Source organism: Stegodyphus dumicola, chromosome 1 (assembly GCF_044657685.1).
Source record: "Stegodyphus dumicola isolate Sdum_Otavi_A_Nest chromosome 1, ASM4465768v1".
NCBI classification, from domain to species: Eukaryota; Metazoa; Arthropoda; class Arachnida; order Araneae; family Eresidae; genus Stegodyphus; species Stegodyphus dumicola.
Window position 1 is genome coordinate 139,380,402 of NC_140768.1, and position 14,301 is coordinate 139,394,702.

At 35.7% G+C, this 14,301-nt stretch overlaps 1 protein-coding gene across 1 annotated transcript in view; it reads left to right on the top strand.

Annotated features, from left to right (window-relative positions):
* LOC118194261 (alpha-tocopherol transfer protein-like) overlaps positions 1-14,301 on the top strand; it is a 120,193-nt gene that overhangs the window by 93,616 nt on the left and 12,276 nt on the right. The window contains exon 3 of the mRNA XM_085811253.1: positions 2,815-3,057. Within this exon, the coding sequence (XP_085667379.1) occupies positions 2,815-3,057 (243 nt within the window). The remainder of the gene's footprint in view (positions 1-2,814; positions 3,058-14,301) is intronic.

Here is a 14,301-nt window from a genome sequence, read left to right on the forward strand (position 1 = left end):
ATACATATTTAAATTTTTTCACATTTTTTTTTTTTTTTTTTTTTTTTTTTTTTTTTTTTTTTTCCGTTTTACTTTTAAATACGTTTTTCCTTTTAGTTGTTTTGAGGATTTTTGTTGTACAGCTTATAGGTTGACAAATAGTAGAGCGTAATAAAAAACATTTTTTCCTTCAATAACTAATTGTTTCACTAGTTTTATTAATTTTATTTTCTTTACGCGAAAAGCAATTAGGTTTTTATGATGTACCTTTAGACAAAATGGCAAGGAATGTTAATATAGAAAACTGGGATATTAGAAATTAGTCTTTTCCGTAATTTGACTGTTGTATTTTAGATTGTAAAATTGACGTGATTTTTAAATCTAGAGTATTTTTATTTTTATTATTTTTAAAAAATGTGATGCAGTAATGCCTTTTTTGTATTATTTGTGTATTTTATGTATTTTTGTTTCCTTGGAGGGTTAAATTCGCCTTGCAGTATATTCTTGAAACTTTGAGAATGGAAAGCAATAAATTTTGTAAAAAAACATTTCTTTTTTGTCGATATTTATTTCAATTATTTTTTCTCCTAAATTAGTCAAGAAAAACCAAACGTGAGTTCAGAACTCATTAATTGTCCGTACTTAATCTTTTAAAAATTCTCCTTGATCAGTTTGTTTAAAGCATTAAGCTATGAATAATTAGTCTGCAATTTTCCATAAGCGTTTTTTTTTAATTTGTTAGCTTATTGTAAAAGATCTTTGGTAATACTCTGTTTTAATTAATTAATATTTTTACTAATAATTTTCTTAATCACTGTTTTCCCTTTAGAATATTTTTGCACTTTCCAATATTTCACACTTCCTGAATGGCGGCCCAACAGATCTTTCTACAAATCATCAATCTGCAATATTTTGTTTTGATTCCAACAACAGTTTAATAAAAAGGAGGGTGTTTATAGACTTGCAGGTGTGCATGACATTATTGATATTAGCGCAATAATTAAGGGCAATGCATTACTTTTGTATAGTGTTGTTTTTAGAAGATGAAGTTGTAGGGTTTATATTTATTTTAACTAACATTTATTTTAAGTTTAAACTATCTTTCCTGTCAAGCCTTACTTTCCCCTGGAATTGCCATTGCCAGAGTATGTAAATTTTAGTAGAACGCGCAAGGATTCAAATTGTCAGCGACAGTAATCTGAGTTAAATAGAAGGGAAACGAGTTCGAAAGTGTGCTTTCTTGCTTCACGAGCGTGGAGGTGGCTAGTTAGAAATTGAAGAACCATGAGTTTCGGCCTGAGTGCTTGCCTCGGCAGATTGTTAATCTTTCAACGTAATATTCAGAAGTTTGCTGAATTATCAGCGGTATCTTAGAAAGCGGTTAGGTTAGTTACGTTTAGAGAGCCTCGTAGTTAGTCACTTGTTACTATTCTTTTCTTAGTTTCTTATTTTTATTTTACCGCCGGGCCGGCGTAGTTTGTGAGCGTCAAGCACGCATCTGTAATTTCTAAAGTTGAATAAAAAGGGATTTAAACCCTTCTCAAGACTTTGTATACTTTCCAGTTCATAGCAGTCACCACTATTGTTGCGTTCAGGTTGGGAGCGCGCAACATTACAAAGTAATAAGTTTTCATTTAATACAGCAATTAACAAGTGGAATTTCTTCTCATTTTCTGTATTTTTTTTTTTTTTTTTTTTTTTTTTTTTTTTTCAAAAAAAGAGACAGTCATAAATGCTGTGAAATAAATGCATTTTGTGATGTAATGGTTGGTTACAATTGCTTTATACAACATTATACTTGAAATTTTTATAGTTTATGGCACTTTATTCATTGATTTGAAAGATTTCTATTTTTTAGATTTAATACTCATAACTGTCATATAAATGTGTACATAAATTACAGGTCGTTCCTCTACAAAAACGTAACAAATTTGGAGAAAGCATTTCTCCAGGTATGTACAGCATTAGAATATCTTTTGTGAAGAAGATTCATTCATAAGAATTGGAAATATGACTTCATCAGTATATGGCAGTCATATTTGATTAAAATGAAATAAATTGAATATTTTCTGTCCTCCTTCCATACGCCCTAAGAAGAATTCCCGAATGCTTCTCAAGCTCTGATTTGATTAGATTTTCCCTAGCCATATTTGATTTGATTTTATTTAGGAGCGTGTCCCCCAGCCACTTGCTCAAATCAATGTTAAGCCCTAATTTCCTAAATAAAGTTTTAAAATGTTAAGCTCTAATTACCTGAAGCTTAAATCAATGTTAAAACTCTAACTCTAATTTTCCATAAAGCCCTAAAGCAATGTTAAGCCATAAACCAAACTAAAAGCCCTAAAGCAATGTTAAAAGCACTAAAGCAAAGTTAAGCAATGTATGCACTAAAGCCATGTTGCTTTAATGCTTCTGTAAAGCTGAAGTGCTTTAGCGGTTTTCCATAAAGCATTAAAGCAGAGTTAAGCCCTAATTTTCCATAAAGATGAATAATCCTAAATGTGTTAAACCCTAATTTTCCATGTTAAGCCAAGATTTTTTACGGTTGGGCTTCTAGTTGGACCAACTCCTAAGTGCCATTTCTATGGAAATCTGCAATAATATAACTACAGTTTTTGCTCTCATTTTCGTAAGGTCCTTAATTTTTCCCAAAATATCTGACAAAGCATTCTCTTCTTTTTTTGTTTTGTTGTAGAGATGAAAATCAAAATGTTAGAGTAATATATAATCTTTTCTTCTTAAAGACAACTACTAAATCTTTCAAGTTAAATTTTTTATAATATACAATTAAGGTAGCTAAGGGCTCTCACTAGCTCTGTTTATTGTATTTTATAGAAGAGCCTCGTTTCGAACCTCTGATGGACGATATATTTCTGTTAGCATTTCTCAGGCACAAGAAGTACGACGTTAAAAACGCATTTAAAATCCTATGCAACTTCTATGCGATGAAGAAAAAGTATTTCAGAATACTCACGGATTTCAAGCCTTCAGAATTGAATTATGTCCTGGAGAAAAATCAGTTGACAGTACAACCATTTAGATGTCCTGATGGCTGCAGCATTGGAATTTGGAGAATAGGTGAGAAATACTTTCTATAGAAGTATTATTTGTCAAATATGGAACTATTTCTTTGTAAATAACTTATTGTTATGAATTTTTATAGATATGTGTATAATGTTGCGAGGCCCCAACTTGTCAGCAACAGTGGTAGTGACTGCTTTGAACTGTAATTTACACAAACTCGTAAGAAGGGTTTAAATCTCTTTTTATTCCACTTTAGAAATACAGCTGCGTTCACTTGACGCACACAAACTACGCCGACCCGGCGATTTAACAAAATAGAAAAGTACAACTAAAAATAAATGACAGGATGAATAAAAAACGAAATCACTACCTCTATAATCATAACTAACTTAACCGCGTTCTAAGATACAGCTGAGATTCAGCAAACTTACTGGTTAAGAAGTTGAAAGATTCAACGAACAGCCGAAATAGGCACACAGGCCGAAACGCGCGGTTCTTAAAATTTCTACCTAGCAACATTCACGCTCGCGATTCAAGAAGCACACTTACAATCTCGTTTCCCTTCTATTTAAACTCAACATAATTCTGCTAAAATTTGAATACTCTGCGCGTTCTACTACGATTTACATACTCTGGCATTGGCAATTCTAGGGGAAAGTAAAGGCTTGACAGGAAAGATAGCTTAAACTTAAAATAAATGTTAGTTAAAATAAATATAAACCCTACATTTGCCGCTGCCAGAATTTGGTAAACTTGGAAGCAGGTCCTAGAAACGACCTGTTCAAAAAGTTTCCATTTTCTGACCTAAAATTCAAGAGCTCCGTTTGCATAAAACAAACTGTTTCCTAAAACAATTATAATCATTTCCGTAGATGTTAAATTACCATATCTTCTTACAGGATCCTTTCTGGAATTTGGTCTTCATCACTCAATCTTTTTCTCTTCTTTCCAGCATCTGGAAGGAATAAGTATCAGTATATTCGAAATACATTATGATTTACACTTTCTTAACACTCGATACATTTTCGTTTTCGATCCTTTTCTTTTCCTTATTTAACTGCTTACATTCACATTCATTCAAATATTCAAACATGAATTTAACTTTACCCTGGTTCTCTACCATGTGTGGTATCGAACGGGAATCTTCGTGTTGTTGTATTACAACACTCTCCCTAACCACAATGATTTGTTAGCATACAAACGACCAAATATGACACACCTTAATCCAATATACTGAAACTCGATGAGCTATGTTTAACATTCTTAAAAATCAAGTGTAGGTTGAGAACCCTACAAAACACATTCATTCTAAATTCCCCCTCATTCATCTTTAGACATGCAGGCTTTCGATCTAAAGCATGATTTTATCTACTGTTTAATACTTAGATTTGAACTCGTTTCTTTTGAGCATTTACATTTAGCATCTAAAATTTTATGCTTCTAGACTAAATTCTACTTTTACATAACTTTCAAGTATTTACGTATATTTACAAAATTCTAATACATATGATTTTTACAATTTACAATAACATGAATAAGATAAAAATAAAGTTTTACTTCACGCTTTCTTCGCCAAGCTGGCGGCACTGAAACTAAATTTTTCATTAATACAAGAATACGAAGTTATTTTACTTTCGGCCAAATTTTGGCTTTAACATAACAGAACCAGTCTTTCGACCAACAGGAACTGCTAGCTGTTAGATTTTACACTTAAAGAAAATAATGCTTTTGCCTTAGCTAAATAAAGTAAAACAAAACTAAGTCTCAACCGAGACAAATTGACTTCAGTCAACACATAGAACTTCGTATTTACGCATAACATTTCAGAACAAAAGAAAAAAATTTATAGGAAATTTTAACTTATCTCTGACTTTTCGATGCTTGGAACTCCGACATCCTCTTCTGGCAAAATTGATCCCAAGTTATAGAATTCATGGAAGTCAATCTCCGCTTTTGGGTTCTTCGAGTTTCCTCCATGCTGACTTTTCTTTTTCGCCCTCTGCACGCCGGCCTCTTGGGGTGGTAGTCTTCGGGTTCCTGTCTTTTCCGTTTGGCTCCTGGACGGCTGGTCTTGGCGGCCTCCGGTCTGGATTCTTGCTTGAATTTTTTCTGTTGGTGCCAATCTTTTCGTTCCTCCTTCTGTCTTTTTCTTCTCGTGAACGGCGGCCTTGTTTGCTCCTGACTATCTGGCCCTGGAAGTGGTTTCCTCGACTCAGATTTTCTACTGTGGGAAATTTTAACTGGTCTTTTCCTATTTACCAAAGATTCTTTACGCGGCGGCGTTGATTTCCTGCACTTCTTGAATGCTGTAGTGTGACCATTTTCCTCCCTTCTTTTCGGGGCCCTAGAATAACTTGTAGAAGGGCTAGGTTCCTCTTCTGTTCTCTGCTTCTTGGGTGGTGGAGCGGGTTGCGTTAATTCTGGAATTTCCACTTCTTTTGCGCTTGAGTCCTGCAAGAAAATTGTAAAGGATTTCAAAATCATTTTGATTATAATATTTTTTCACCTGGTCGGGACTTGCTTTACAGGTTTCCACTCTCTCATTCTTAAGGTACAATACGACTCCCTTGATTTCCTGTATTACATAGGGGCCTTCAAATTTTGGAGCCAATTTTGCAGTGAAATTATCTGGGAAACTTGATAAAGAAAATTTCCGCTTTAAAACTTTATCCCCTACTTTAAAATCTGCTTCACGGCGTTTTCTCTCATAGTAAAGTTTCTGTCTATTTCTTCCGTATCCGAACTTTTAACCGCCTGATCAATAAGTTTCTGTATATCTTTTTGTTTGAATTCTTCTTCTCTTTGTTGCACAAAGAATAATTTATCTAGTGGCGTAATTAACTTACGTCCTAAAAATAATTCTGGAGTTTTCCAGTAGTATCATGATTTGCTGTTCTTAAAGCATAGGCTAACTCATTTATGTAGCCATCCCAGCGCTTGTGATGTGTGCTAACATACCTTCGAATTATTTTTTCAATATTTTTATTAACTCTTTCTGCGATGTTTGCCTGTGGTCTATACGGAACCATTTTGATGTGGCGTATGCCAAGTCCAGTGCAAATGTTTTCAAATATTTGGCTAACGAATTGTTTACCGTTATCGCTAATGACTTTTATCGGTGCACCGTATTTTAAAATGTATCTGTGTAAGAATGCATCTGCAACGGTTTTGGCTGACGCGCGTTTAAGTGCAACAATTTCTGTCCACTTTGAAAAATGATCTACAATTACTAAAAGAAAACGATTTTTATTTAACTCACTCTGGGGAAAAGGACCAAGAAGATCTATGCCTAAAATTTCATTCGGAAATGTAGCGCGAATGCTATTTAAGTACCCGGCCGGGCTGTAATTAATATCATTTATTAATTGACATTGATTGCAGGACCTGACATACGCAGTTACTATTTTGTATAATTGCGGGAAATATATCGCCTCGCGTACCCTTTTTATAGTCTTTCTGACCCCTAAATGACCCGCTGTTTTCGCGTCGTATAATTCCTTCAAAATGCTTAATCGGAGCGAGGCTGGGATGACTGGTCTATATTCGAAATTTTTGTTTGTTGCTTTCGTATAAAACAATAAATTACCTATTATTTCATAGTTTTCTGCTCTACTTCTTATTGCATCGATATCTGTGTGTTCAAAGCTTTCGGGGTCTTTCAAATACGCATAGACACTTCCAAATTCAGGATCAGCTTTCAATTCAGCAATAATTGTTTCTCTAGAATCTAAAATTTTTGAAGTCAACACAGCGCCTTCATCGTTCAGTTTTATTCGAGATAGTGCCTCAGCAACATTGTTTTCCTTACCCGGTTTATATTTAATTATGAGATTATATTCTTGAAGTTTTAAAGCCCATCTTATTAATTTGGGCGTTAGATTTTTCCCCGAGTAAAGTCTACCAACAGCCGCATGATCCGAAAAGACTGTTACTGGCGCTTTGCCGAAATAAACTCGAAATTTGTGTACAGCCATTAATACGGCTAATGTTTCTCTCTCTGTAGCTGTATAATTCCTTTGCGTAGAATTTAAAGTTTTACTAAAAAATGCCAAAGGATGGCCATTCTGTATGAGAACCGCACCTACGGCATAGTCCGACGCATCTGCTGCAATTTCCAGGTTTTCGTCCCCTTCCGGGAATTTCAAAACAGGGGCATTGATGAGTGCTTCTTTTAACCTTTCAAATGCTGTATTTGCTTCTGCTGTCCACATAAACTTACTTTTTTTTCCTTTTAATTACTAGCAACGGTTCAACAATGTTCGCGAAATCTTTTATGAACGACCGATAATAAGAACATAACCCAAGGAAAGAAGAAAGTTTCTTGGCGGTATTGGGAGGTGGGAAATTTTTGATGGCTTTTATTTTTGAATCCTGAGTTTCTATACCCTTTTGCGAAATTTTATAACTCAGATATTTAAGTTCTTTAGTCGCGAACTTGCATTTTGATGCGTTAATTGTAAGACCGGCCTCTTTTAATAATTTAAAAACCTCTTCCAAATCTTTAATATATTGTTCCAACGTACTACTCGTTATAATTATATCATCTAGATAGATTAAAGTCGATTTTCCTAGGACAGGCTTTAGAACAATGTCCATAGCTCTCTGGAATGTTGACGGGGCCCCACACAACCCAAAGGGCATGCGTAAAAATGCATAAGTGCCCGATTTTGTGATAAACGCGGTTTTATGTATATCTTCAGGTCTCATAGCTATTTGATAGTAGCCAGACGTTAAGTCTAACGTTGTCATGTATCTCGTAGACTTAATCTTTCTAATAATTTCCTCTATTACCGACAAAGGGTAAACTGGGAACTTAGTAATACTATTAAGCTTTCTGTAATCGATGTCAAACCTCCAAACCCTTTTATCTGAAGGAGGGAAATCGTTCTTTTTCCTACATAGTACGACTGGACTCGCGTACTCACTATTTATGAGCGTTATTATTTGGTTCTGCAACATTTCCTGAATGTGTTCTTCGATAATTTGCTCTTTTTGTTTATCATACCGGTAGGGTTTAGTCCTACAGGGTTTATCGGCAGTTAGTTGTATATCATGCGTTACAATTTGACAATTACCAGGACGTTCTGAAAACAAGTTTGAAAAAGTATTCACCACTTGCTGCATGGCTTGGCTTTCATGGTCATTCAAATGGCTAAGGTCTACCTGCGGTTGTTTCACTGTCTTCACCACCCTCCGATACATTTCCAGCATAAGCGAATTCTCCTGAAAATTTAGTTTGGCTTTCGCGGCCTTTAAAAACTCCATGCCTAAGATGACTGGACTCTGCAAATTTTTCACCTAAAAAATTAATACTGTGAGGCTCTCATCTTTTACCTGTATTTTTAATGATAATTTCCCGATACATTGACAGGTTTTTCCTTGCGCCGCTATAATTTCTGAGTTTTTATTTTTAAATAATCGTAACCTATTAAAATTCTTCTTGAAAAATGTATCACTCATAAAATTACCTTCTGCCCTTGTATCAATGAGGGCTTCTACTGGTACATCGCCAACCAAGACTTGTATAATCGGTAATTGTGAATTCTTTACCACAACCGTATTTAGGTTTCTTCTTGAGGGTTTTTTCGAAACTTTCGGGGTGTTGAACCTCGCTTTTACAGTCCCCTCTACTCGTTTAAAGCTTTCCTTTCAACTTCAGTCTTCTGGGTACGCGGACGGTTGTTTTCAAACTTCCTTTTTAGGCCTTGACCTTCGAGCTTTGATGAGTTGGCTTGATAGCTCTTTTCCCCATAAGAGCGATTTGTGTTTCCGGTCTGTTGATTTGAGGATTTCCTTCGGTGACCTTGAGAATACGATGCCCCTCTAGATTTTTCTGCTATTCTTCGGTTTTGGAACTTGACCGCCAACTCGAAGAGTTCCTGCAAGGTGCTTGGATTTCGGATTTCTAAGTTATCTTGGACAGCAGGTAGCAATCTTGGTAATATTATTTAAATAATCTCCGTGTCAGGTTTCTTTCCATACAGCATATCCGTCAGCTTAACTTTTCGCAGAATAAAGTCCGTCAACTCTTCTATATTACGTTGATAAAAACTATACATGCGACATGCGACGGAGGACGTGGGCACCATCCCTCTACCAATACGGTTTATCGGTATAGCGTCACGTCCACCTTTATCTAGATAACCATACGTGTTCATTGTGCTAATATACTAATATATAAACATACATACAAATTTGGTACTTCATACAGTGGCGTTAAAGCTACTTAATGTTAGACACTGGATAATACATTGCCATGTTACAAGGTGTATGCAAAAGCATGGATACGGTAGCATATATACATAACGTGTGTACTCATATGTTGAGTACACTATGATCCTTTGAAGCTTGATCATTAGATTACAGAAGACATGTACATACTGAAAAATTAGGTGCGCAATGTTATGCTGGAATAAGTAATTAGTACAGTGAATTAAAATTTAGACCCTAGATTAGTACTGTGTGGTACAGTGTCTTGCTACTAAATTATTTGTACTGTTTCCTAAGTACATTAACCAATGTACAAAGATATTAAAACATGTGTATTAGGTACACAGTAATTAGTGGATACCCAAGCGTTAGGTAAGTGCTACTTTAACATACATTAACAATAGGTACTTAATACACTGCTGAACAGATAATTGGTGCAATTAATTTTAGAGTGGGGCTCTAGTTAGTTCTTTGCGATACGATACGGTGCGTGTTACAGGATAAAATGCGCAGATGCATAGTTACATTATCATATATACAGAGCATAAATTCATATACATATATACAGACATTTTGTACACAGAACATAAATTCATATACTTATATACAGACATTTTGTATGCAGAACATAAATTCATAATAAAACTATACAGCTCGACTTCTAGCTTTGCTCGGTCTTTCACTATGGGGAAGGCCTTTAATAATGATATTTTGAAATTTTCAAAGGTATATGTTTGGCCTCCGAATTCTCCTAATAAAAATTTCCCTATACTCTTCCACCATAGTGAGGCCTGTCCTCTTAGTGCAGACGTGGCAATGGCAACTTTTTGTCTTTCAGGCACAGGGTATAACTGGAAGTGATTTTCGAGGCCTTCTAAGAATATCGCCACCGAATTTTTTCCGTCGAAATTGTCGTTTGGCTTGATAGATGCTCTCATCGTTTGGACCAGGTATCCAAATCCTTCTAACTGGTTCGCCATTTCTTGTTGTTGGAGTTGTACAGGAGCTTCCATCCAGTTTTCGGCCATCTCAGTTCCTACGGTGTTCGGGCGCCAATATAATGTTGCGACGCCCCAACTTGTCAGCAACAGTGGTAGTGACTGCTTTGAACTGTAAATTACACAAACTCGTAAGAAGGGTTTAAATCCCTTTTTATTCCACTTTAGAAATACAGCTGCGTTCACTTGACGCTCACAAACTACGCCGACCCGGCGTTTTAACAAAATAGAAAAGTACAACTAAAAATAAATGACAGGATGAATAAATAACGAAATCACTACCTACGAGGCTCTATAATCGTAACTAACGTAACCGCGTTCTAAGATACAGCTGAGATTCAGCAAACTTACTGGTTAAGAAGTTGAAAGATTCAACGAACCGCCGAAATAGGCACACAGGCCGAAACGCGCGGTTCTTAAAATTTCTACCTAGCAACATTCACGCTCGCGATTCAAGAAGCACACTTACAATCTCGTTTCCCTTCTATTTAAACTCAACTTAATTCTGCTAAAATTTGAATATTCTGCGCGTTCTACTACGATTTACATACTCTGGCATTGGCAATTCTAGGGGAAAGTAAAGGCTTGACAGGAAAGATAGCTTAAACTTAAAATAAATGTTAGTTAAAATAAATATAAACTCTACATGTGTATAGACACTCGCGCTCAAAATGTGAGCTACAAATGCTAAAACAAAAAGAAGCTGTATTTCTCTCAGATAAAAATTTTTTGAATAACATTCACTTTTTCTTCAATAAAGAACGATATACATATTTTGCAGCTTCGCGTGCAGATGAATATTTGATACAGGAAAGTTCCACTGTACAGAGAGAAGATAAGTAAGTAAAAGATCCCATAAAGTTTCGCCTTTCTGAAAATTACGAAGAATGTTCATCACTATCCTGTCCTTTCCAATGTCCACTGAGAACGGTTTCCCTTCCGCAAAAATATATTTGTTTGGAAAGCAAAGGTCCAGTAGTCCTTAAAAGCAACATCTAAAAAAATATCTGAAGAATGGAAAATCCGCCACTCGATGGCAAAACGTGAACATCGTTTTAAATACTGAAGAAAACAAATTGATTAGGATAAAAGAATTTTCATTCTGTTAAAGATTTCGAAATTTCTATCCAAGCATAAACCTCGAACAGATTTCGGTCTGATAGCTCAATCAAAGGATTTAATGAAAGGATTAAATGAATGAAAGGATCAAAGGATTAAATGAAATCAAAGAACGGATTCAAGTTCTTTGGCTCAATGAAATTAGTTCTTTGATTCAATGTGTGACACACTACGATCTCCCAAGGCAGCGCTACCTAATCAATGTTCCGCGAAAGGACTGCAACTGTGTCACAGGAAATTTAACCGAAAAATCCTGATTATTAAGATACATTACGAGAAGGTTCGTCTGCAAGATATCCGTAAGGCTTTTATACAAACAATGTTTCATATAAAAGTGACATAAGTTTACGTATTGATGCCGCGGCTGCAATAGCAGAAAATATCAGAGGCTTTGTGTCAAATCAGAGGCCTTTTTATGCAAGATTTTGCATGTTCCAGAGTGCAATTTTAATCGAAAGTACGAGTTGAAAATTTGTCTGTTCATGCTACTCGGTTTGGGAGCCTGACTGGTGTTCCGATAATTTTGGAGACTTAGACGTCCTTTAAAATGGTGATTGCGGTAGTGAGTTGAACAATCAACTCCTCGACTTCTGAAAGCTTTTGTGACAGCTCAGCGATCTCTGCAGATTTTTTGGTGCTCTACACATGGAAGATGTTTAATATAACTCTCACTGAGTACAGTCTATTTGCTTGCAACTATTGTTTAAGCCTTGGAGAAACACTGTATTCAAAGTAACTGGAGACGTGATCCGAGCCCTAGTTTTCACATCTGGGAGGCTCATCTTTGCGTTTGGTATAAAAACAGAATTGACGGTCTGAACCACATTTTACGCATTTTGGTGGTAACATGCACATGCTTTGCGCGTGATGAAAGCCCTGGCAGCGCTAGCATTGCATGGATGAAAAACTTAGTGTTGAATATGTCCCGACTCTTGTCATTTCTAAGCAGAATAATTAAGAACAACAGCATCGTAACTGCTTCGGGACCTCTGATAAAGGTCTGCGTTTTTTCACGTTTGTTTCTTTATCTGCCTTTGTCAACTGGAGAACATGTTCAACTCGAAATCCTTGCTCGATAAGTGCATCTCTAACATCATTTGCGGAATGCTTCTGAGTACAACCTTCAGTTTTTTTTATCATCCCGCACTGAATGTGTATTAATATTTGATTTCCTTTTCGTTAAAAAAATGCCTTACCTTGCGATATTCGTCAGACGTGAAAATCTTAATGGTAATTTGGTAATCAGCTACCATTTTAGCCTTGTAGTCCGTGAATTCAGAGTCTTCCAAAAGTTTCATGAGCAACTTCCAAGCAACGATACGCTCTACAACCACTAACCACAAGGGACTCTACAACCTTAAGTAAGTTTTTTTTTTTTTTTAAATTTTCTTTAAAAAGTTTTTTTTAGTAACTTTTTTTTTTTACTTTTGTTGCTGGTAGACAAATGCAGTATTTTTGATTTGATCGGAAACATCATGGTGTGCTGCTACATTTGCAATTTTCATGGCAGGTAAAGTCCAGATTTTCTTCATTAGCTAATGCCGGTTTATCAGGTGGGGAAGGCGCTGAGTTTCCCTCCGTCCTGGACCATGAATAGGAGAGCTTTGCTGCTGGTTTAGTCTCGTTTGACTAGGAAATGGTTTCTTGTGAGACTTGTAGCAATTTCTGCGGTATAAAATTCTTGGAGTTTTTCCTTCATTGCCTGGGTTTCTTCAAACAATAGAATTTTATCAGGACAGGTTAAGCTTCACTTTCATCGCGAAGAATAGCGAACCTGTTGTTCATGGGTTGGCTCCTACATCCTCAATTTCCATATCATCAGCATTCTATACTGGTAGGAATCCGGAATAGCCTTAACGAATGTGGCTTGATTGTCTACACCTTTCATCTCAGAGAGACAAGGGTGAGTTAGATATGAGAACAATGAAACGAAATCCGGGTTATCTTCCATCATAAGGAGCGGCATTTATCGAATACAAAGCGTCGTCCGGGATCAACGTGGAAATCTTGCTAAGTCCTTGAATTCTCGACAGTTCAGTCAGTGTCCGATCAGTGAAAGCCCAAATCCAATCGGTAGGCAGGAAAAAAATCCTAAGACAAGTATTAACAAGACAAGTATTCTCAGAACTGACATTCTGAGTGTGTCAAATTAGCATAAATAAATGAATAAAAACGCGAAAAGTCACACAACACAAGCGAAGAACAAAGAAACTCAATACTAAGTAGCAAGTATCACCGACTCGGCCAGTTCAATAGCCAAGTTAAATCTACACGTAGACTACATTAGTTTAGTAGTCACTAGCAGCGATTTACCTTCAATACGATTCGTAATATTTATATGTATTTCTTAACTTATTGCTATGTATATCGCGTGTCAGAATATGTTGCCATGCATATCTATGCACAGAAATTTAAATATATCATTCATACAATGTAATTAACTTCTTTAATAATACAATCATCGCTGTCTTTTGCATGAAATGCCTTATCTCATTTAAACTGATTCGGCCATTCAGTGAAATGAGGCTTTTTGAATTTAAGGACTTCTGAAGAAATTAGCACGATGCATTGGAGTAATGGTAACTCTTGAATCTTCTCCATCTTTATCTTCCAGATAATATGTTTCAGGAACTATTATTTCGAGTACCATTTATTCAGTATCGTTATTAAAAGTAGCGAATTACGTAAATAACATTTACTTTAATCCCGAATTTAAACGTTGATGGCATTCGGCAATTTCTTGTCATTTATTATCTTATTTTTATACCATTTGTCATTTATAAAATTCTAATTCTCCAGTTCTGATACTTGAAGTCTACCATCATTACGTGAACATTGATAAAAGAGACATTTGCCTCTGAACGCACATTAGCGAGAAAGATTGCATATTGATAAAGGACGCCTCTTCCTACGCTTTATTTGTAACATAGGATAAAGTATTGCGTTTCTAAATTTAAATTAAACGTTTCCA